At 44.2% G+C, this 25,431-nt stretch overlaps 1 protein-coding gene across 1 annotated transcript in view; it reads left to right on the plus strand.

Annotated features, from left to right (window-relative positions):
• Positions 1-25,431, plus strand: part of PLXNC1 (plexin C1) — a 141,810-nt gene that overhangs the window by 72,124 nt on the left and 44,255 nt on the right. Inside the window, exons 10-17 of the mRNA XM_033427725.2 lie at positions 7,409-7,548; positions 11,131-11,310; positions 13,912-13,999; positions 16,997-17,200; positions 17,317-17,502; positions 19,864-19,966; positions 22,797-22,898; positions 23,192-23,295. Coding sequence (XP_033283616.1) covers positions 7,409-7,548; positions 11,131-11,310; positions 13,912-13,999; positions 16,997-17,200; positions 17,317-17,502; positions 19,864-19,966; positions 22,797-22,898; positions 23,192-23,295 — 1,107 coding nt within the window. The remainder of the gene's footprint in view (positions 1-7,408; positions 7,549-11,130; positions 11,311-13,911; positions 14,000-16,996; positions 17,201-17,316; positions 17,503-19,863; positions 19,967-22,796; positions 22,899-23,191; positions 23,296-25,431) is intronic.

The raw sequence follows: 25,431 nt of genomic DNA on the forward strand, positions 1-25,431 counted from the left end.
AACGAACTTTTTGGCCAATTCAATGTATAGCGGTGTGTACATGTCAATCCCAATCTCCCAATTCACCCCCCCCCCCCCCCCCCGCTTTCCCCATTGGTAACCATAGGTTTGTTTTCTACATCTGTGACTCTATTTCTGTTTTGGAAATAGGTTCATTTGTACCATTTTTTAAGATTCCACGTATAAGCAATATCATATTAGAGAAAGACATCGTGTTGATACTGAAATGTTTTCTTTAAATAGATGACTCAGTTGAGAAACTCAGTTTTGGTTAATAGGGAGTGGAGTAGTGTTTGTCTCCGTAGGGATTTCTCATGCTTTGTGAGACACTGCTGTCTTCTCATCATCATGCGGAATGTGGAGATCCAGGTTTCCAGTTTGATGCTCATGCTGGCCTTGAATGAAGGACTGAACACTCTATTCCTGGCAGAGAAGCGTCGAGGGCTTTCATTCAGTGCATCGTCCACATCACATACATACTGAGTGCTTCCTCCGTGCCGGGCATGGGGACGCGAAATGTGAATGATACAGACATAGTCTTGGGCTTCCTGATGCTGAGCTAGGGTTGATTCTTTCTGCAGGTGTTTATCAAGCACCTAGTAGATACCATTACACTGAGCTCCGCGGATACCACGGGTGGGGGGCGGGGCACATGTCTTGTCCTCAGTCTCAAGAATCTTATATGTACATGAGCACATAGATAAGGATACAAGATAAAAAAATATTAACCTAGAGAAGGTACCAGGCCGTATACAAACCCAGAGAACCTCTCTGTGCCTGGGGCCTTGGCTTAGTCATTCCTGATTATTTAAACCCAGTGCCTGGCGGGTACAAGCGCTTAATCGGTGTGGTTGGATAAGTCTTTGATTGATGGATGGATGGATTGACACAAGATGGCATTTCAGCCAGTAGTTGAGGGAAGGGACACGTGGAGACAGAGGAGTGGGTCTTCTAAGCAGAGGGGCTAGCACTGCAGAAGCATAGTGGGTCACCAGAAAATTCCAGGGCACCCATTACGGGAGACCCTAAGTGATTCGATTTGGCTGGAGCAGAAGGATGCAGGAAATTATGGGACAAAACAAGATTGAGGGCTTCCCTGGTGGCGCAGTGGTTGAGAGTCCGCCTGCCGATGCAGGGGACACGGGTTCGTGCCCCGGTCCGGGAAGATCCCACATGCCGCGGAGCGGCTGGGCCCGTGAGCCATGGCCGCTGAGCCTGCGCGTCCGGAGCCTGTGCTCCGCAATGGGAGAGGCCACAACAGTGAGAGGCCCGCGTACCGCAAAAAAAAAAAAAAAAAGATTGAAATGACCCTGGAGCCTACACCAAGTACAGGGCTCTTCAAGACCTTTTTTTTTAATGCATGAATTTGCTCATCCATGGATGTGGCATTTATGAGAGAGGGTTCCTGGCTCAACCCCTGTTATGCTCTGTTGCCCTCACACTGTTTCATGACCCTATGTCCCATCCCTTGACCGTGACCTAAAAGCACATATTGTCATGTACCAGGGGGCTGCGTTAGGAAAAGCATCACCAGAGCAGGGAAAATAACTCAAAAATCTACATTTGCCCTTTGGATGGGCAGTATTTTCAGCTGTAAGGGCCAGTCTCTGTCAGAGACGGTTGGCCCTGTCGCCCTGCCCTAACCTCTTTTCCTTCCTTTTCGGAACAATCTTATATCTGGTGCCTCCACCTGCTGAGAGAAGAGGTGGCTGCTCTTCTTTCCTGTTGTCAAGGAAAGGTTGTGGAGATCTGTGATATGATGTTGTTCTAATATTTGTTACGCTTATCGCCGCCGGGTAGAAATACACCATACAAAATCATGTTCTCCTGCTCTCGGAGAATATATATTCTTTCTCTTCCTTGTGACTTCTCTTCTCTTCCTCCATCACTTTTGATTGCATTTTAACTTCTCACAGGCAATCCAAATCACCTCTTTCAGGGTCCTTGCCTTGAAAATGAAATCAACTTTATTATATACCTTGTTGAGTAGCTTCTGTGGGCCTAGCACTGTGCTGGGTGCCGTGGGGTTCACTGCCAATTGCTCCTTTATTCACTCATTCGTTCATTCATTCATTCAGAAAGTGTTTATTAAACACCTACTATGTGCTGGGTAGGTAGGCAAAGTGTGTGCCCTTTGGAGTTTACGTTGTAGAACTTATAATATTTTAAAGGAAGTAAGATTCATTTTCATGAAGCATCTGAGTGTGCACAACGGAAAGAGTTACGCACAGGAAGGCCAGAATGTGCTAAACTGAGTAGTGGTGACCCGTATGTGTGCAGCCTGTGCTATATCCTGAGCTCAAAGTGCCTCTTTATTTGAGCCTCACAATGGACCTGTTTTCCCCATTTGATAGACAAGTGTTGACTTGCACAGGGTCAGTAGGTAGTAAATGATAGACATGCGATTTGAACCCAGGCCATCTGACTCCAGGGCCCACAGCTTTAATCACTGCTCTATACTGTGTGACCTCAGTGTAGTATTGATGATAGAAGTCAGTCTGGAAGGGACTTCTTCTCTTGGCATTAGGCTGGCACGGCCTGCCCCATCCATGGCCTGGGCAGGCTGTCAGGGGGGTGCATTAGCATTGAAGCCCTTGGGACGAGGGGGGTAGGCTGGGGCACAGTCAGAGTGAAGGAGTTGGACCCAGGCAAGGCTGGCATCTTTTCCAAGATGGGGAGAGCAGAAGAGCCTTCAGATGGGAAACTGAGGCCTTCAGGAGAGGGGAGTGGCAAGTGTCTCACGGTGAAGTTGCAACTCAGCAAGGGGGTGGGGTTTGAGTGGTGGGGTCTCTGCTAGAGGGGAGACGCTACCCTCCCTGGTCACAGAGTCCTGGGCACCCCGTCCGGGTCTCAGGAGTCCCATTCGGGAAGTTCAGTGACGAAGAGTAACTGCTTTATAAACTGGCCTCGGCAGCCCCGCCTTCAAGTCCCCCAGGTCACAGAAGCAAGCCTTAATCTCTCTGCACAGGGCCTTGGTCTGTCACCTTCTTTCTCCAGGTCCATCTCAGTTGGCATTCTAACTCTTGACAATTCCTGGGACCAAGTTACATTCCAGTCTCCCAAGGACCTGTCCCCGGGGCCCCCACCAAGGGGCATTCACCTGGGGGCCGAGCCGCGGATGGACACAACCTTTTCGTTCTATTTAGCGCTTTCATTTTTCCTCGGCGGGATTGTATTTTGCTGTTTTCTTTCCACGTCTCACCTCCTTTTACACTTTACCATCTCCACTGCTGGTTACCACTCTTCTCAATTTATACATTTCATTAATATATTACTTCCGTCCTTTTCGGTCATTAATAAAGATGTTAAATAATTCTGAACCGAATACCCCTGTAGGGCCCTACAGGACACTTTCCTTTAATTAGTTGTGCTACCTTTCATCTCTCTAATGTCCTTTGGTTTCAGATTTCCAGCTGGTTTTGGATTCATGTGACTTTTTATCCGGTCCCGTTTGAACTAATTTCGCAAGTGAAAATCTGAGAGATGTTTTACTGAGTGTTGATTCAGGTCCGGGGCTATAGAGAGCTTTGCTATATTCAGATTTTTTTTTTTAAGGAACAGAATACGAGAGTACAATTTGGTCTTAATAAACTGAGCCTTCCTAATGTACCTCTTTCCGAGATACGTTCTTTTCAATCATCGTGGTAGGTTCTCCATTAATGTCATGGTAATTTGAATTGTGTTGACGTCAGACTTCACAAAAGGTGCTCTTGCTGTCAGGAGTAATCCTCTTAGACCTTTCCAAAGATAACTAGTTCTTAGTGGTTGTGCTATTTCCAGTGTCTTATAATGACTTTGTTTTTTAAAAATAAATAAAAATAACTGGCTATTCTGTAATTACCTAGTTAGCCAGTTTCTAATGTGCTTTTTTATACCAAACAGGGAGTGATTTAAACTTGTGAGCAACCAGAGCTCATAGTATTTTATGAAATAATTTTAAATTGTGCAGCCGTTTAAAAATAACTCTTAAGTCTTTAAAATGTAACTGACAGGAAGTGGACTATTCTGAGGTTAATTGCTGGGCAACCCAGGGCGATAAGGGTTACAGCCAATGGTATTTTGATTTGATAAATAAATGGAAATCCTTGGACATAGGATGAGGGAGGAATTTCACTGTAGGGCTGTAAGGAATTATCTCTTTGCATCAAGCTGGATTATGTTTTTAAATTAACCCCTTGTATGTGTCAGTTTATGGGACCTGCTACTTCATTTCAGGTTGTGAATTAATTTTTGATTAAAATACAGAAATAGATCTAAAATGTTGAGTGTATGGAGAGATCATTCTTGGCCTTTTGTCTGTAATAGATTTTTAAAGGATATTTATCAGTAAAAATAGAAAATGTTTTATTTCTAAGACTTGTTGTAGCCAGGTAGTACAGCCATATAAGAACCCTGTTTTTTTTTTTTCTCCTTGTATACCTGTGCTGTTTATTTAGTGAGATCCCCTTGGTAGCTCTTTACTGCACTTATTAAGATTAAAAGGGGTTCTCCAAGCAAGCAAAGGACAACTAATCTGACCCTCTTTGCAAGCAGACAAGAAGCATCTGCTTTCATGAGATAGGCCAGGGCTGGATCCCTTCCTAGACAGCCAGTGGAAACTTCTCGAAACAATAAGGTTTTAAAACCAAATCCTTTTGAAGTAGCTGTCTCTACCCAAGAGGAAATAAAAAGTTAATGAGGCGTGGGGCTTCCCTGGTGGTGCAGTGGTTAGGAATCCGCCTGCCAATGCAGGGGACACAGGTTAGAGCCCTGGTCCAGGAAGATCCCACATGCCGCAGAGCAACTAAGCCCGTGTACCACAACTACTGAGCCTGGGCTCTAGAGCCTGCGAGCCACAACTACTGAGCCCACGTGCCACAACTACTGAAGCCCATGAGCCTAGAGCCCGTGCTCCGCAACGAGAAGCCACTGCAGTTAGAAGCCCGCGCACCTCAACAAAGAGTAGCCCCCGCTCGCTGCAACTAGAGAAAGCCCACGTGCAGCAACAAAGATCCAACACAGCCAAAAATAAATAAATTAAATAAATAAATTTATTTTTAAAAAGTTAATGAGATGACGTGGCGGGTCCTCTGATGGTATTTGTAGAGCCGTTTAAGGAGCAAAATATAATCCCCTTTGGAAAATCTGTTTTAGGTTAGTTATAAGGCTCTCTTTAGCCTCTCATGAGAGCGAAGAAGTAGCATTTACTGGGCGTGTTTGAAATTTTGCGTAAGCAGACATCAGCAGTCTAAGAATTGAGAAGGGCTATCTTCAAAGAAACCTGAGAATCATAGCTGACTTGGATATAAATGTGAGTCTGCACTGAGGTTTAACATAAAGCCTCTTGCCTCCCTAAGAAGACAGTGGATCCTCTAGTACAGGGGTTGGCAAGATTTTTTTCTTCAAAGAGCCAGACAGTTAATATTTTAGGCTTTGCAAACCACATGATCTCTGTCGCAGAGACTCGGCTCTGCCGTTGTAGTACAAAAGCAGTGACAGACAGTGCATAAATGACGGGCGTGGCTCTGTTCCAAAAAAACTTTATTTATGGACACTGAAATTTGAATGTCATGGAATATTATTCTTCTTTTGACAGTTTTTTCATAGGCTGTACAAGAACGAGCAACGGACTGAATTTGATTTGCTCCAGGCAAATCCAGGAGTTTGCCCACCCCTGATCTAGTGCACGCAGAGGTTATGTGTCCTCCACAACACCTAGCGCTGTCCTAGGGATCCTGTAGGTGTTTAACAAATACCTGTTCACTTAGCTGTCATCATGTCAGAGCAAAGAGTAAGCCTTTTGCTATCCAACACACACTTGGCATTTGCAAGGGATTTATCTTGAAGTCTTCGCTAATCCCCCCCATTCCAAGTACCACTCTTGCAGATAATTTCCCCCATAAAATGCAGTCAACTCTAACAGCATAATTAAAGTGACCCTTTCGGGCCCTTAGTGATTCTATAAATACGGGGCTCAAGTCCTTTACTAAAGTGATTAAAATAAATTCTGCCACCGAAATCAATTCTCTGTCGTATTACATCATTACTGTGATGACTAAACAATGAATTTACCTCAATCTGCAAAACCGATCCATGGTGATAATGAGTGATGGTGACTGCTTTACCATATAGCACCTGGGTTTCTCAAGGACCAGAATGATAAAACATCCTTTCAGCAGGATGGGCAGCCCCAGCAGTGCAACAAGTCCGCCGTGATGAGCATTATACATACAAAGGAGCAAAGGACCCTGGGCTGCTTGAAGAAGCAGGTGGTAGGCAGGTGCTGGATGTGACTAAGGCTCCCCCAGTGCCTTAAGTGGCTTCCTCCTAGACGTTATCCTCTAAGTGGATACACTCTGTGTTTATGATTTAAGCCAAATTTCACATGATTAAGCATCTCTGGACCTGGGGGTCGTTTTCAAATATCAAGAGTGCGAGTATGAGAATTCACTCATGCTAAAGATCTGCTGAGCTTTTTATTGGCTAGAATCTTAGAATCTTGTCCTGTTTGGTCCATATTGTAGAAGAACATAGACTTTCTGGAAATGGTCTACAAAACAACTACTAAATGATCAGAAAGACAGTGGCATCTGTAGAGAAAAGTGAGAGAAATCAGGATTGTTTTGTCTTTGAAAGGGAAAATGATTCTTGCCATCAAATAGAGGACTTTTTTAAAAAGGAGAATTTGATTAAACGTTGCAAATAGAGAAGTAAGGTGCATATATCTACATGAGATGGGGCCCCAGTTACGAGGGATTCCAAGGGAGACTTTCTTGATAAAGAAAGGCCTGGTAAAGCTTGTAATGGGTACCAAAGAGAAGATGGTATCTGCAAACCAGAGAATGGAAATGGTTGGCCCCAGTGGTTTAGGCATGCAACTACTTGATATTAGGTGACTTAGGTGATTTCTTGAGATTTTTTTTTTCGCTGCAGTATACTCCTTGATTCAAATAGCCTGCTGAAACAAACAAAAACTAGGAACTGCTTTCTTGGGAATTAAATTTATCCAGAATGACATTTATTCCAACTTAGTGATGAGTCTGGTGCTGACTTATAGTCAGTGGACTGCTCGTCTTTTCCTTCATTTTGCTATGTGGTGAGCCTGCAGAGGCTGGAAGGCAGTGAGCAGTTTTGAGACTCTAGTGATAGCTCACTCTTCAGACAGAATGTCAGACTCTTCAACTGTATTTTCAACTGTCTCGTGAGACAAAGACTAATTGGTTTGACCTCATGCTGTCGCATGTTGAGAGACATGAGTCTTCAGCCCTCTCCCTTGAATTCACTGATTTCATTAAACACTGTCTGCTTGTGTTTGCAAAATGTTGTAATTTCCCAGTGATTTCTTCGAACTGCAGCACATAAACAGATTTTTTCAAACAGTGCCATTTCTTAGCTTTGATCTTGTGTTTGAATCTTTTCCTTCCAATAGGTCTTCTACATTAAGTCCATTGAGCCACAGAAAATATCAACCTTAGGGAAAAGTAATGTGATCGTCACGGGAGCAAACTTTACCCAGGCATCGAATATCACAATGATCCTGAAAGGAACCAGTACTTGTGATAAGGATGTGTGAGTTGAAATATGAGTAATTTATTCTTCGTAAAGTAGTGAAAAGCTAAAACTTACATCAAAGGAATAGCACTGTGATTAGAATCTTTATATAGTTAATTTATTTCCATGTGCCAATCTGAGCCAATTAGTCTGCATATTTGATATAACATAATTTCAGTAAGTGAAATAATTTAAGCACCACATTTAAAGTTAATTGTGGGAGAATCTGTCCCATGTTACCCCCAAAATCTCAGTATACAATAATTCCAGGACGTTGCCTCTTGGGGTCTTGTTTTGTTTTCATGAACAAAATCAAGTGATTTGAGTAGCAGACATCATTTTGAAGATGATCCACTTAGAAAAATAGTTGAGCACTTTGGAATTTTACAGGAAAATAGGACCACACTTTCAATGTATTACAGTTGAAAAAATGAAATTTTCTGATCCATTGTATTCTTTTTATTTTTATTTATTTATTTATTTTTAATTTTTTTGCGGTACGCGGGCCTCTCAACAACTGTTGTGGCCTCTCCCGTTGCGGAGCACAGGCTCCGGACGCGCAGGCTCAGCGGCCATGGCTCACGGGCACAGCCGCTCCGCGGCATGTGGGATCTTCCTGGACCGGCGCACGGACCCGTGTCCCCTGCATCGGCAGGCGGACTCTCAACCACTGTGCCACCAGGGAAGCCCCCATTGTATTCTTTTTGGGCTTCTCTTTATTGGATTGGTTTCAGGCTCGAATAATAATTCAGTGGAACATACATTAATTTAAAAAAGAAGAAGGAAAACAAAACACCCCAACACAAATATCTGGTCAGTGTACCATTTGAACATCATTATTTCTATGATCTGTTTCCCCTAACACATCCTTTCAATGAAGCTTTGAGAGAAGAAAATCTCAGTATTTCACTAACACTCTTGTGCAAATGCTACCCCACAAAAAGAGAGAAAATAATAATAACATAATAGGGCTTCCCTGGTGGCGCAGTGGTTGAGAGTCCGCCTGCCGATGCAGGGGACACGGGTTCGTGCCCCGGTCCGGGAAGATCCCACATGCCGCAGAGTGTCTGGGCCCGTGAGCCATGGCTGCTGAGCCTGCGCGTCCGGAGCCTGTGCTCCGCAACGGGACACACCACAACAGTGAGAGGCCCGCGTACCGCAAAAAAAATTAAGAATAATAACATAATAGATAATTTGAGTTTTCTGCTTGTTAGTGTTTATAATTGTGAGCTAAGTTGAAGTAAAAGATGTTGCAGTCTACGTGAAGTGTAATACTGACTTTGTTCTCATCGTGGGAACGCGCTGAAGACAGTCCACTGAAGCGTGGTGTTTTGGTTCTTAATTACTGAAACAGATTTGTACAGTGTTTGAATCTGCCACACTTATGTACTGAGTTTTCTGTTTTAATTCATTTGCTGCATTTAACTGCCACCCCCTTCCCCTCCTAGCAGTAAATTTGGGATGTCTGTCATTTTGATGGAAAAAGCTGCTCACTGGGGGCTCTGCTCTGTTCTGCTATTTACCAGAATTATCAAGCACACATTAGTGGCTGTATCTATGCGACCCAGGTATTTTTGTACCATTTATGCTGGCTAAATACCCCCCTGCAAAAATCTTTCATTTTGTGTAGCAAAATCTGTGAAGTTAGACACCTGTGTGTTCACTGAAAGGCAATCAAATTCACTGGAAAATAAGTCGTTTTTCCTAGCATTACCGTGTTTCTGACTGTTTATGCTCTCATTCCAATTCCGAATATGTCTTGAGATACTGCAGTTATTAAATTAAATGACTAAGAGAGACCTTTCTGCATGTAGCATTTCAGTAACCACATCTGTGTGGTGAACCCAAGTTCATGAGCAGTAAACATAATACCCAGTTAATCCTATATCTGAGTTCATGCCATAATCCTAAAACTCTTTTATTATGGTATTTTGTAATGCCTAATTACTCTGAAGAGAAAAATATAAGGATAGTAGTGGAAGGACCCATATTTCTGCCTCCTTCAAAAATTGATAAATAAGTGTGAATATTAATGATCAGCCATTTTACAATGAATTTCCTAGAGCTTTGCTCTGAATATAAAATCTTAGAATGTAAATTTGAGGTGGTATAAGTACAAACCGACTCAAATTTTTTTGAATTTGCCTTATTGTTAGAATCTGTTATTACTACTTAAAGGCTTAAAGGCTACGTGCATTAAAGTAGATAATCACGCACGTAGCCTTTAAGTAATAATAATAGATTCTCACGTGGCATAATTATACTGAGCATTATTCAGACAGAACCCCATCTTCATGACTTGCGCTTTAGAGGCTCATTGTAGACGGGATGTACAGAGGAAGCTGCAGGTTACAGAGGGAGTGTTGTAGAAGGCTTTGTTTTGACTGCTGAAAGGTGTTGAGGGCACACTCTGCAGATTTCAGGAGCACCTAGGACAGTCCCAGCTAAATTCCAGTCTGGAGCTCCTCGGGAGGCACCGTGGTTCTGATGCTGATTGATTCTGAGACCCCTGGGCTCTTGGCATGGACTTTAGTTTTGCGCCCTCTGCTCTTTGAACAGCAGAATCCCCATCTCTGCCTGGGGTTGGGTTCTACCACACCCCTGCCCCGGTGTTTGACTGGGACTTCTCTTTTTTCAAGCTTTTCATCATGGAAATTTCCAATCATACACAAGAGAAAAGAGTGTAACGAACCTCTCTGTACCCTTCCTCCAGCTTCCAAACTTAACATTCTGCCGATTTTGTTTCATCTATCTCCTCCGCATTTTTGGAAGTGAAGGAAGGATGGCGGCTGGAGTTTTTAAAAGCATGTCCCAGGACTTCCCTGGTGGCGCAGTGGTTAAGAATCCACCTGCCAATGCAGGGGACACCGGTTTGAGCCCTGGTCCGGGAAGATCCCACATGCCGCGGAGCAACTAAGCCCATGCGCCACAACTACTGAGCCTACGCTCTACAGCCCACGAGCCACAACTACTGAGCCCGCGTGCCACAACTATTAAAGCCCGCATACCTAGAGCCCATGCTCCGCAACAAGAGAAGCCACCGCAATGAGAAGTCCGTGCACCGCAATGAAGAGTAGCCCCCGCTCGCCGCAGCCAGAGAAAGCCCACGTGCAGCGATGAAGACCCAATGCGGCCAAAAATAAATTTTTAAAAATTAAAAAAAAAAAAAAGTAAAGGCATATCCCAGGATATCTCACCATATCCTTTCACTCATAAGTACAATACTTCAGTATATATGTCTAACATATAGCCTTAGCATACTCAACAAAATTAATGACAGTTCCTTAGTATACTTTAATACCTAGTCCACGTTCCACTTCCTATTAGGGCTTCTTAAAGGCAAGGGTTACGTTTCCTTCTTTCCCCACTTCTAAGGGAAATGCAAATAAAAACATAAAAATGCACAAAAGAAAGAGGAACCCAGCCCCCAGATAATACCCATACTGAGTAAGTGGACCCTGATTAATCGGCAGTTGCCTGAGGCTGTTCCGATAGTTTGGGAGCTGTTGTAGTTCAAGTGAAATTCATATCCTGTCCCCTTGGGTAATCAATTGTGCTAAGGTCCGTGTCACTGAAGAGTTCTTTTCTACCCCTTTCTAGGATACAGGTTAGCCACGTGCTAAATGACACCCATATGAAATTCTCTCTTCCATCAAGCCGAAAAGAAATGAAGGATGTGTGTATCCAGTTCGATGGCGGCAGCTGTTCTTCGGCGGGATACTTGTCTTATATCGCTCTGCCCCTCTGTTCCCTCATATATCCTGCTACCACCTGGATCAGGTACTTTCTAGAGCATATTTTTCTCTTGTTGTGGTTAACAAGGTCATATTCATAAAGATCATGGATTTCACGCAAATAAATACAGAAATAATTGTCATATCTAAATTCTCATCACAGAATTTCCTCTGTAGGATTTATTCTTAGAAAACAAAGGTATACCTGATAAGCAGCTTGCTTTCCGTTGTCACAGTAAACACTATGAGTACATCTTGTTTTACTCTTAGCTGTGGCTGCTGGGAAACTCACAGCTAAAATGTTTGCTCAGACTCTGGTTTATGTTCAGATCGTATTAAACCTTATGCATTTGAAAATTTTTGTTCAATTGTAGTAACTAAACCTAGGTTTCTGTTACAAATACATAACCCTCTTCATTACATTTCATTCCTGCCCATGACACAAAGCTTCTTCTTTCTTACATCTTTCAATTTATAACCTTTAGAGTAAGCTGTTTTGAATAATTTGAGGAAATATTGGGAGCTATCTAAATGCAAAGCAGTATCTACATTTCAAAGATATACCCTAAGTGAGAGATGGAAATTCCAAAGAAACTCTTTTCAGGTGACGCTTACATTAAGAAAAAAAAAAAAAAAAAAAACTCCCCCTTAGCTGAATTTAAATTCACATTCAGATTTTAGAATATAACCCTAAAGATAGTTTCTCCTCCTAACACAGCATGAAGTTAACTTTCAAAGTACTGTCTAGGTGAAACTACAGATGCAGCTTTGTTTTAAAAAAAAAAAAGAAAAAGAAGAAAATCACTTCTGATATTCCTATTTAAGATGAAGTGAGCGGTGGATGTATTAGGCTGCTAGGGCTGCCATAACAAAGAGCCACAGACTGGATGGCTAAATCACACAAATGTATTGCATCACATTTCTGGAAGCTAGAAGTCCAAGATCAAGGCGCTTCCAGGGTTGATTTATTCTGAGGCCTCTCTCCTAGGCTGGTAGAGGGCCATCCTCTGTCTGTGCCTTCACAATGGTCCTCCCTCTGTGCTTGCCTGTGTCCTAATCTTTTTTTATAAGGACACCTGTCGTGTTGCATTAGGGCACACCCTAATGACCTCATTTAACCTTAATTACCTCTTTCAGGGTCGTATCTCCAAATATAGTCACATGCTGAGGTACTGGGTGTTGGGACTTCAATTCTGCCTGTAATAGTGGCATGAGGAAAGCTGAAATGTCCAAACCAATGCTCCAGCATGGCACTCTCTGCCGTGGGTCTCAATCCTTCCTATAAATAAAAGCAAACATCGATGCGGCACTCCCCACATGCCTGGTGTGTTGGATCTGTTGACTCAGAAATCCTCACAAGCCTAAGGGCTCCGCTATGAGTAGCCCTTTTTGCCAATGAGGAAACTGAGGTGGGGAGCGTTCAGACAACTTGAAGGCTCGGGGCAGTCTGGCCCGGGGTGCTGTGCTCTGAGCCACCAGTGTTCTCCTTTGTTGTAAAATAAGAGGATTCTTTGTTGTGGCCTCTCCCGTTGCGGAGCACAGGCTCCGGCCGCGCAGGCTCAGCGGCCATGGCTCACGGGCCCAGCCGCTCCGCGACATGTGGGATCTTCCCGGACCGGGGCACGAACCCGCGTCCCCTGCATCGGCAGGCGGACTCTCAACCACTGCGCCACCAGGGAAGCCCAATATGAGGATTCTTAATGTCCAGTCACCTGTGACATTCTGAGCCCGTGTCTCTTGGCAGAACATGGCTCTGCAGTCTGACCGGTGGTGGAGCACACTTGGCCTGGTTTTCTAGTAATGGTGACAGGCTGGCGCAAGGCCAGCTCAGCTCTTTCCCCTTGTGGCTGGAAGGTTCAGGGCTTAATGTCGTCCCTCTGCCCTACACAAATTGGCCTGCTCGTGCCCACCTCCTGGTCTTGTCATCATGGGCTCGGCTGGCCGATGGAGCTGACCTATCCAGGCTCCTGTCCCCTGGAACGAGTGTCTTAGTGACCTGTGTGAACGGGAAAGGGTGGCCAGAGCTGTGGACAGCTGTTTATTTCACATCTAATGACCACTTTGCTTAAATGCAATTATGTGCTAAGAATATGTGAAATTATTTGGCTTAGTTTCAGAGAGATAGGACATAAATGTTACTTATGTGGTTTACCAAATAGGAATTTAGACTTATAATGTCATTTATAATTTTACCTTGTCCAAAGTATTCCCTGTCTCCCTACATAAAATATAATCGGTAGGTTGGGAGTTTGATTTTGAAAGCTGTTAGATTGAAGTCTTCATATAGATTAAACAGTAATCAAACAAAATTCTACTTAGTGAAATCTTTTCAAGGTACAGCTGATGATCTAATTATATGTGGAAACATGACACAGCAAAACTCAAAATTCTATACAAGAATTTGGACATTTTCTTAGACTTAAAACAGGATCCAACCTGAATTTTTATATTTATGTATCTTAAAAACTGTCAGTATCATGAAAAGACTTTTTAAGCTGTCGTGCGTTTGAAATTAGAATTTATTAATTTGCTCTCAAACATAACTGAGTTTAATATTGAGTACGAATAAATTGATGGTTTTATTCATAAATGCAAAATGCCTGTGTGTTTATCTATGAAACTCCTCTCATTGCTTTTTGCCTTGCAGTGGTGGTCAAAATATAACCATCATGGGTCGAAATTTTGATGTAATTGACAACTTAATCATTTCACACGAGCTAAAAGGAAACATAAATGTAAGTCTTCAGCTGCTTTGTAATAATAGTTATTTTCAAGGATGATTTTGTTTTCATCACACTCAGATATGTTGGGGTGTATTTTTTGTTCCTGTGCCTTTGTGCTATCATAAGCTTTTACCTGTTGCATGATCTATAATAAATACCATCTGTACTATAATGGAAATAATAAGACCTCAGACTTGGAGTTGAGAGTTTCGAGGTGTGGCACAGAGGGAAGAGAGGTGATACGACAAGACCTGCCATCTCCTCCCTGTGTAACAAGTCACCTTGATGAGACAGTGTTTGTGAATACGTGTGAGAATGCCTTGTGAGTGGCTGAGGTGTGATGGAAGGAAGAGCATTCCTGTGGAGAGTAGGTGGTAGTGGTCCCACCACACAGAGCACGCTGTGGTTCAGAGGTGAGGTGACCTGTGGAAGTCCCAGAGATGCTGTCATGTGCTTCTCCTTCTCTTGCCCTTGTCTCTTTGACCTGGCTTGGTGCCTTCCTTCTGACCTCACCTCCTCTTGCCTTTCCTGTCCCCGCACAGGGGTCTGGCCCTCAGCCCCACTTAGTTCTTAGCCCAACACGATTCACACACGGGCCTCGTTATGGGAAATGATGAACTTCAGAGACAAGTCGGGGCCTCTGAGTGCACTTCTAGGCTCTTCTCGAAGGCTCTCCCCATTCTCTCTTCCCCTTTCTGTCCCTCCTTCCTGAGAGATGTGAAGATAACAGCCTCTCTGAGGCCCAGCCAGACCACTACCTGCCAAAGCTGGCAGGCATGTTAGTAGCCACAGACCCGGCCTCCGCTTGGAACCAGTGTGGCTTCAGGTCTAGGTCCAGGAGGCCTTCCTAAGTCCTCCTAGATCCTTGTCATACACATGTCCGAGTCCTGACACCCTTCAGAGCCAGTTCCAAGCCTCATGTTGTATCTGATTCCAGGCCCCATCTCCATGATGTCAACACATCCTGTTGAGTGGTTCGTAGAGACTGACCCTCTTACCAGAGGCATTGCCTGCATTTGTGAGTGAACTTGCTCTCCCTCCCCAGTGCTGTCCCTATATCAAGTAGAATTCACTGAGCACCTACTGTGGGCCAAACATTTTCCTGGCTGCAGGGACAAAAGGTAAAAAAGAGAGTCACGCTGCCTTCACCGAGGGAGACGGGTAATCTACACTGGGATGGAAAGCTGAGCGCACAGGCCGTGTTGAAGTTCTAGGTCCTCTGATTCCCTTCCAGCTCAGATACCCCACTGTGTGCTTTCACATGAAAGAGAAATTAAACTACAGCAGATTTCAGCATGTCTGTGGAGTGGAGCGGTATGAGCAGGTAGAAGCAGGGGGGCAGAGGAGACACTCACTCACAGGCCCCTGATGGGAATATTGGTGAGTCCTGCTCTGCTGGAGCCGAGAGGATGGGTCGGGAATGAGCCAGAGGGACGGCTGCAAAGCCACGCTGGGCCGGAAGAGAGGATCAGACTGAAAAGTCTGCCCTTAGCTCTGTAGGCAGTGGGGAGGGATTGAAGATCTTTGAGCAGGGAGTGACGTGAGGATAGGTACCCTTGATGATGATGATTTTGGCGATGGTGCATAGGATCATATGGAGAGGCAGTAACTGAAAAAAAGCCTGGGAGACCCAGAAGGATGCTCTTGCAGGTATCTAGGGATGGTGGGGAGATGACGGGTCATCTTTGTAGCATGGTCGTTAGAAGGAGAATGTGAACGACATCCTGGGAGTGGGGGCACAAAGGAAGAAGAAAAGAGCGCCTGAGGTGGAATCTTGCAGAACAGCTTAATTTTAAGGAGTGAAAGAAAACAAGATGGCCAGTGAAGGTGGCCAAGAAATTGCTCAGAAACTAGAGAAAAAGAGCATTTCGGATGACACTGGTATGGAAATTTAGAGAGTAGAGAATAATGAGGTTAGGGTGACCCTATCACCAGGAATCTTTCTAGAAGGCGTCTTCAGCAGAAAGCCAGCCTGCTGGGGTTCCGGCTCTTGAGAGGGCTGAGGCAGTGGGTTTTGTGGTTTTCTTCATGTCACCAGAGATGTGAATGAGAGATTCAGGGCCGTCGTTTGGAAAGGCGTTAAAGGTGAAGGGAGGTTCTGCTTGTCCACATCTCAGTGCCTTGCATCAGATTTTCCCACCTGTTGCTTCTTCCTACCCTCTTTTTAAAATTCCAACATTAGTTAGACAGCAAATAACAAAGAGGAAAAATCCCCATCTGGCAAATTTCCTTTTAGGAGCCTTAGCTGCTCTTCTTGAGAACGTTTGTCAACCTCCCCTCTCCCAGCAGCTTTCTCTGCCCAACTCTCTGCACACCTGAAAATGACAGTATTTACGTTCGCTTGTTTGTTTTAAATAAGCCTGTCAAGTGGGCCACCCTTTCTGCGTGGTTTCCCATCTTCATGCTCTTTCTTTCATGGGAGCTGTGTTGTCCCTTTTACTTTTGTTTTCCTCTACTTTTTGTTAGGCCTGCAAAGCCTTTTCCTCTTGTGGTTAGTGATTTCTGCTAAAGCACAGGGGTTCGCCAACACAGAGTGATTGAGCCAGCAGACGCAAGCCTGCAGCCAGCCTTGCCGAAGAACTGGCTCCTCCCTTCCTGTAGTTTCCCAGGACTCAGCCTTGACGTCTTGAAGGACACGCAGGCCCGTTGGTGCAGTCTTCCCCTTTCTCTAGCTGACTTCTCTTCCGAGTACCCTTTTTTCCTATTGTATCACCTTCTTCTTTCATTATTACTAATAATATTAATAATCATATTAGCATTTGTTGAGTGCTTTTTTGCATGGATTTGTAAGCATTTTTGCATGGATATTCTCATTTAATTTAGTGAGACCTCATCTCATTTAATTTAGAGTTAATTCAACCCCATGAGGTGGGTATGCTGTTATCCCCATTTTACAGAGGAGAAAACAGAGGCACAGAGAGGTTCAGTTGCCCAGGTCACTTAACTCTTCAATCCCAGAGCTGAAATTCATTAATGAAGCTGTCAAAATGCTCTTTCCTTCTCCCTCAGGTCTCTGAATATTGTATGGCGACTCACTGCAGATTTTTAGCCCCCAGTTTAAAGAGTTCAAAAGGGCGTACGAATGTCACTGTGAAGCTCAGGGTCCAGGAGACCTACTTGGATTGTGGAAGCTTGCAGTACCTTGACGACCCCAGATTTACAGGGTACCGGGCTGAGCCTGAGGTGGACACAGAATTGGAAGTCAAAATTCAAGTATGTCTCTCTCATTTCGGGTGGGAGGATGTGCTCCCCTCCACAGGGAAGGTGTCTTATGTTTGTGAGTTTCCACACGCGCCTTGACTTCTTCATCTTCACCTTGTTCTTCACAGAAAGAAAATGATAACTTCAACATTTCCAAGAAAGACATTGAAATTACTCTCTTTCATGGAGAAAATGAGCAATTAAATTGCAGTTTTGAAAATATTACTAGAAATCAAGATCTCACCACCATCTTCTGCAAAATTAAAGGCATCACTGCGGCAAACAGCATCGCCACCTCTTCCAAGAAAGTTCGCGTAGGTTGCCTGACAGTCCTACCCGTCAGTTTTACCTTATTTGGTGTGGGGCGGGGGGAGGGGGGATTCCTTGGCTAAACCAGAAGCCAGAATAGAATCTTTTATGGATCGTTAGATCTTCACTTTCAGTGAAGATAAACAAAGCTGGTATTGTAGGCCCAAACGCTATTCCTCCAGAATAGCTTGCAGAACCCATCCCTGTGCCATTGGAATGTCCAAGCACTGAGCACACCATTGTTTATGATACTAATGAGTCTTGATAGCTTTTGTTCTAGCCATACGTTTAGACCGCAGCATCTGCAGCAGAATCTCTAGACCCATTGACGAGTGAGCTGTCATTCTTTGCCCAAAGGCAGAGGTGGCATGTCTTGGCAGACACCCAGAATGGGGGCTTCCCTGGCACACTGAAAGTGGCAGTGGAGTCTAATGGGGACCAGATAACCTAGGGGTCATGGGCTGCTTTCTCCACCATGAAGTCAGACTCACTGGATTTAATCTTTTCCCAGACACGTTTGAGGGTCCATCCCATCACTGGTATATTTATGTCCCACAATAAAGACAGGAGACCGTGGTGAAGGGAAACATATTAGAAACCTCCGTTTATAGTATTCATGCCATACGAGACTCTGCACAGTCTATATCCCCCCCTCCAAAACGCTTTATGATCTAGAGTCATAAGTAATTGGGTAAAGGATAAGAAAAAAGAACATCAACTGGAAGGCAAAATAAAAAATGTGTTTGTGTCTCAGCTGCACCAGTTAATAGCTGTGTGGCCTTAGATAAGTTGGCTTTAGCTGAACCTCCCTTGGTCCGTCTGTTGTACGGTAAAGAGGGTCATAATAATTATAAAATGAATAACAGCAACTAAACTCACAAGGGATCCCACGTGTCTGGTTAGTTGAGAAGAGCAAATGGTAGCACCCTTCATTATCCAGGACTAGTTCCTGAGTCCCTGCACTGGGACATAGGGACATAGCAGAGAAGTAAACAGACTCGCCTACCCCACCACCCCCCAAAATATCTGCCTTTATGGATCTTACCTAAAACGGCAGGTAGTATAGAAAATAAATTGAAGATGTGTTAGATGGTCGTAACTGTTATGAAGAAAAATGAAGCAGGAGATGAGGGGCAGTGCTGCAAGGTTTACGATGGTGGCCAGAAAAGGGCTTTTGCCAAGACGACGTTTGAATCAGGACCTCAGGGATACGAGGGGCATGAGCTGTGGGCCATCTGGGGTAGAGTGTTCTAGGCAAAGGGAACCACAGGTTGCAAAGTTCCTGGGTCAGGAGCCTCCCTGGTGCTGTTAAAGGGCAACAAGGAGACCAGTGTGGCGGAGTGGAAGGAACAAGGCGGGGAGTATTCCAAGGAGGTGAGAGCATTAACGGGGAGCATGGACAGCCAATTGGGGGTCATTGTGAGGACTTGGCTCTGAGCTCCAGGAGTCCGCTGGAGAGCTCTAAGCGGGAGTGCCAGGAACTCGCTTACAAACAAATGCCGGCACGTTTCATCTTCACGACAACCCTCCGAAGAGGCGTAACAGCATCCCATTTTAGAGATGGGGAAAGTGAGAGCTGCACGGATAGGTGACTCACGCAAGCTCCTACAGCTGGGAAGGACAACAAGGGGGAGCTCCCTGGCGGTCCAGTGGTTAGGACTCGTGTTCTCACTGCCGAGGGCCCAGGTTCATTCTCTGGCCTGGGACTTAGAACCTGGGCTGTCTGGGCCTGGAGTCTGCACTCTAGCCACTTTGCACAGATACTTCCACAGGGGCAGCCGTGGCTCCCGGGATGGTAATGTTCCTCAATACTTATATGTATGTCAATGCAAAAATAAGGCTTGATATAGAGTTTTTCCCTTTACAAGTTTTACAAACTTTTATAATCAAAACCTAAAATTGGAAAAGCCCCTCAGGGATCATCCCGGCAGCATTGCCAAACTGGTTTTTCCCACAGAATGCTTCCTTCAAAATAGGCCCATCAAGAAAACACAAGATGTAGAAGAGGTTAAAAAGTTGGATTACTTCCTTAGTCCAGGGGTAAGAGGGTGTCTTACCCACAGGTTACTATCTCTTTATCGCCCCCATTCCTGCAGTTTAAAACCCCCAGGGCAAAGAGGACCAAAGTGTAAAATCTGTGGGTCTAGCCCTGCAACTGATTGGAGCTGAATCCAGAAACCAAGGCACAGGGAATGTTCTTGATTGGCTGAAATTCACATAGCCAATCTGCGCAGAGACGGGACTTGAACTCGGATATCCTACCTAGCTTGCCACCTCTTTTTGTATCTTGGAGAAGACCATTTGGGGGGAAAAATTGTGTACCTAGATGTGGTCCCCACCTCGACCCCACCTCTTTGTCCCCTTAGGTCAAACTGGGAAACCTGGAACTGTACGTCGAGCGGGAATCGGTTATTTCCACTTGGTATTTTCTGATTGGGCTGCCCGTCTTGCTAGTGATTGTCATTTTTGGTAAGTGCCCTGTTTAATTTTGTCAGAGAAAGTATTCCCTGGGGCCTCGGCAGGCAGGAAGGCTTTCAGCCTTCAGGGGCTGTTTGCTTCAGTTAAGTATCAATGGATGAAAACCCAGATCAAAACTTTGGGAAAGGACTAATAGGTACACGTTGAGGGCTTTCTAAACATTTTTTAGGATGCTTCATTAGTAAAAGGCTGGATTACAAAGATGGTTGGTATCTCGGTGTTTGAGAAATATAATCCACTTTGCTTCCCTGAGCCTGTGAATTGTGATGACAAATGTCCCATTTACATTATTTCCTCAGAATTCCTCTGGGATGTGGGGCTCCAAGACTTGGTCATCTCATCCTGCCTTCTCATCCCAGCAAACCCCACCCCTCACCCCTACCCCAGCCCTGTCTTTCCTGGCAGAACTGTGTTTTGGAAGTGTGATCTGTACCATCTATTAAAATGTTCCAAGGCTCATCCAAGCACAGTGATCCCATGGTGGTTGCTCACTGGGTGAAATCTGGCCAACCGATGTGTTTTGTTTGGCCCACGTAGCATTTTTAAAAATTTGAAGTAATTGACAACATTTTAAAATTAGGCGATTCTTGAAAATTTGAAAGATCTGGATCATTGGATCCTAATTTTTCCATAATATCAGTTTGCTGGAGCTGAGGAGCAGCTACCCCTAGAGAGAGGGCAGGTGTTCACTGAGCTTTTGCCATAGTCTCCACCACTCCCTACTGTCTCCACCCAGGCCACTTACCTCATCTGAGGACCTGGTCCCTGTAGCCATTCAGTTTTTGACCTCTGTTCCTGAGCTGCTTTTCATTTTAAGTCTGTTTCCTCTTGTCCTCCTTAAAAAAGAGAACTCTCCTCCAAAGCTATGGAGCCCATCATATTCCTTGATTTTAATGCAGGCATCGCCTCTCTAATGGTTTTCGGTTAATGGTTGCTAAGGTCTCCTTCCGTATACTCACTCACTCACTCACTCACTCATCTATCCCTGCACGCACTCACCTGACGTTTATTGAGCACCTGTTATGTTGCTGATAGCTGTGCAAGGCTTTGGACTTAGGGAAGATGAGTTCAGTCCTGGTCCTTTCTCTTGGCTGGTTCCCAGTCCAGTGAAGGAAGGATTTATGTGTATTGTTAACTAGCCTAATGGAATGAATTCATTTTGCAGAGACCCTGTTTTGTACTGTTGATGATCATTTCAGGTATTTTTAAAGCTCTCTCCAAGTTATCCACCACTCTTAATGCATCTAGAATCCAGAATTGGGCCTGATATTTTAATAAAGTCCTGGCCGGTGCTGGCTTCAAATAAGATTACTTGTAAATTCTAAACGCTGAGCTCGATTTTGAGAATCCGCTGCTGTCAGGCAGCTCTAGGTAGAGCAGTCTCATCATGGAGTCACATCTACTTTGTGACTGCCCAGAAACCTCTGATCTCTTCCTGGGCTCTCTGCGAATCTTCATTCCTCTCCCTTCACTTTGTCGGTAGAGATTGTTTATGCGCTTTCAGGTGAAGTGGGCTCCATCTGACACATCACTTTTGGTTTCATTGGTATCTGCAAAGCTGTTTAAAATTCTCCTCCCCTTCTTACCATGATTCCATGGAGGCATGTGTCCTTAGCAGCTTGAGTAAGTGTACTCTTCAGACCATCGATGACATCATTAGTGAAAACACTATACACACCTGGCCTAAGGCTGCCACCTACAAAACACCCCCTGTAGCTTCCCTTGGAGATTTCAGCCAGGAAAAACTCACTGCTTTGTGGACGTGGCCTGCTAGCTCCATTTTCAGGCAGTGAGCTGGTGCTGCCTAAAGGGTGGTCTGAGTGCCAGCAGTCCCAAGTGATGCTCCTAGAAAGAGGGCTCCACAGTCAAGCAAATTTGAGAATCCCTGCCTGCTCCACCCTCTCTTGAAGATACATGATGCACGTTATGATTAAGACTGTTGACTTTATGAAGTGGTCCAGCACACAGCTGTATTGAATTTTGTTTCCTCCAGCATCATTCACATCTAGCAGGATCCTTTTATCATGAAATTTCTATTAAAAGAGGAAAAACTTCCGAGAATAATAATGAGAGTTGACAATTGCTACATATGCTTTTTTAAAAATAAGATCTAAATGTTTTCTGTGAGTTACCTCCTAGAATCCTGTCAGTGTCACGAGGAGGCAGGCACTTTACTAGATAAGGCAGCCAGGCACAGAGATGCTAAGGAACTTCCCTGAGGTCGCACAGCTAGTTAATGACAGAGCGGGGACATGAACCCGAGTGCCGCACTTGTTCGGTTTACTGCATCTACAGCATAGTTAGAAGCAAAATGAAGTGGAGAAAGAAGCAATATCCAGATACAAGGGTTCACTGGGGACCACTCATCCTGTCACCCCATTTGATCTATGCAAGTTTGGCTCATGTAACTCACTGTGGATGTGTGGGGTTTTTTTCTGCATTTAAGGCTCAACTTTATTTCTCTAGGGATGTTTAGAAACATTAAAAAAGAACAGAACGATATTAAGTGGCCTGTGGCTGTAGGGAAACTTGGCTTGTTTCATTCCTTTTCAGCCAGCTGGGATCTTTGGTTCCAAGTGAAGGTTATTGGATTTAGTTTTTCACTTTGAAGATGAGTAGGGGTTTTGGGGGGTTTTTCTGTTGCATTTGAGCATCTTCATCTGTAGAGTGACCCCTCACTGGGAATCTTTCGTCTTAGAAATTCCACCTCTTCCAGGCTAGCCTTTCTCGCTCTCCCTCCGCCGCCTCCTCTGTAAAGGACTGTACAGGTTGGTTCTGTTTTCCTTTTTGTCAGTCTCATGCTGGATCTCTGTCTCCACAGCGGCTGTGGGAGTGACCAGGCACAAATCGAAGGAACTGAGTCGCAAACAGAGCCAACAGCTGGAGCTCCTGGAGAGCGAGCTCCGGAAAGAGATACGTGACGGTAGGCTCCAAAATTTTATTTGTAGAAAAACAAGCCCCCCCCTTTTTTTTTTTAACCCTTAAACGGAACCAGCCACAGTAATGAGAGCTGTTTGTATAGAAGACAACTGAACAGCAGGGTCTAGGCCTGGCTTTGTGTTTTATTTCAGCTCTTCTCTGCAGCCAACCAAGTAATTATCTACTGTTTCTTCTTTAATGAAAACCAAGGTCATACTCCGTGTTAGACAAAACAGCAGAAGATCTTATCCATTGTTTTCTGAGTTAAAATATTGCTCTTGGGATTCTGTTTTGCAGGCTTTGCTGAGCTGCAGATGGATAAATTGGATGTGGTTGATAGTTTTGGAACTGTTCCCTTCCTTGACTACAAACATTTTGCTCTGAGAACTTTCTTCCCTGAGGTAAAAGAGCATCGATCATATTCCTAAGGTTGAGTCTTGAATAATAATGAAGGTGCTTGTTGCTACTGTCAAAAACCGTGTTTCCTTCCAAGGCAGCGGTAGATAATGTGCTTGGTACAGAATAATGGCTTAAATCTCAGCAGAGCAGGGAGGAGGATAACTATTAATTGGATTGATTAGGGTATAAAGCAGTGATGGGTCACTGGCAATTACTCGTTGTCCAGTAACAAAAACCTAGAAGGGACACAAGTTCAAAGTGATGATTTTTTTGCTTTATTTTACTAGCAGTTTAGAACTGAATGTGTAGCTGGGAAGTGAGCTAGTTTATTTAAAAATCAATAAATCGTGGGCTGGCCAGTTTGTTGTGTTTATCTGCATGACTTACATTGCAGCTACTAGATTATTCACTATTACTTCTCAATTGGAAATGAAAAGTACTGTTGGCCAAGAGGGAGAAAAGTAGACACGTGTAGAATCTGAGTTAATAGCAGCCATTTTTAGCAATGTAGAGTTTTTATGGTTCTCTCCAGCAGTTATTCTTCAGCTGATCAGTTTGTGTCATCCTCATTTAGTGGAAATAGCTGCATGAAATGATTAATTAATTTGTTCTAGAATCCGAGGAGTAGTCTACTTAACCCTTTGGGTTTTCGGTCTCACGTTCTAACACCTCCATTTTCTCACCCACTCACATAGCCTTCCTCATTTACCCTCCCAAGTCTTTGGCGAGGTACACTCATCCTCCTACCATCACCTCCAAGTCCCGGTACCCCAGTTCCTCCATATTGCCCTTTTTTTTTTTTTGTCCAGAGCGGGTGACCACAGCAAGGCCCAACCTCTGGAACACATCAACACCAATTACATATTACATTTAAATCTAGACTTCTAAGCAAAGCCAGAAAATCTCTCCAGGCCAAAAGAGAGCTTGTATCACCTTACCATCAGCTTCTCAGCTACATTTGGCCAGAAGCCTAGAGTTCAGAAACCCAGACACAGGCAGTAAGCAATTTCCAGTTTCTCTATAATTCTAGAAGCAGACACCATGATATGTGTGTGATGCTGTGTCTGGAGGGTGGGATACCTCCATAAAACACCCACCATATTTTCTTTTTTTTGTCCAAGCCTTAGTGTTGTAAATCAAGAAGGCTAGAAATAAGACTTTAGCTTTTAGTACTTGTATTTTTTTTTAAGTTATCCTCCAATAATAGCAGGCACCACGACTTGCCATTTGCCACCTCCTTCATTTCTATGGCAGAATACTGCCTAGGGAGGGGAGTTTAATTCCCTGAATCATGATGACTGTGCAGGGCCTCAGCAAAGGTTGCACCAAGAGTCCTATTTCCCAGCTATCTGAGATCCCCATTAAGAATTTAATAGCAATAAAAGGAGAGATTTCTACCATCTACAGGAGTACTCTGTGGGCTTTTATAGTTAATGATCGCCCTTGAGTGCTGAAGAGAGTAATCTGTGGCCTGAAAGAAAAAGTTTTCCTATCTTCTAAATTCGGTCATCAAGAGCAAGGTAGAGTGATGAATGCAAAGGAATGCTGTTGCGAGTGTTTAAAAAAAAAAAAAATTCCTAGGAACAATGCTGTGTTATCTCAGAAGAGAGAGGTGCAAGAAGGCAAACTGATGTAACTCAGGGTTATGTAGAATCTTGAAAGACAACTGGGAAAGCTATAGAAACTGATGTCAGAAGAAGACACAGGAAAAACAAGCATGCATTTTTCAGAACCCTATTGAGAAGACCTAAGTTAAAACTGAATTTGTCACAATTAAGAAAAGATCTAGAGAACAAGGGAAGATACTCCATTAGAACAACACCAGTTGAAATGCATTCTAGGCTGAAGGTAGGTCCTGCTGTTGAGCGGCCCTTTACTGATAGATCAGGAGCCACATCCTCTAGGCCTGGAGGTTGGGTGGCGGAGGGAGACCTTGGGTGATCAACACCTACTCGGTTAACAATAGGCAAAGCCCAGAGGAGATGGTAGCTTCTCAGAGACCAAGGCATTACCGGTAGTTCTTTGCCCTGCTAGTTGGTTTTTGGCTTTTAAAACCTTGATTTTCATTATATTGGCATCTTTGTTGTGCTGAAAATAGAAGAAATAAGGGTAAGCAGAGCACCTAACCGCCTAGAGGA

This window comes from Orcinus orca, chromosome 11 (assembly GCF_937001465.1).
Source record: "Orcinus orca chromosome 11, mOrcOrc1.1, whole genome shotgun sequence".
Lineage (NCBI taxonomy): Eukaryota > Metazoa > Chordata > Mammalia > Artiodactyla > Delphinidae > Orcinus > Orcinus orca.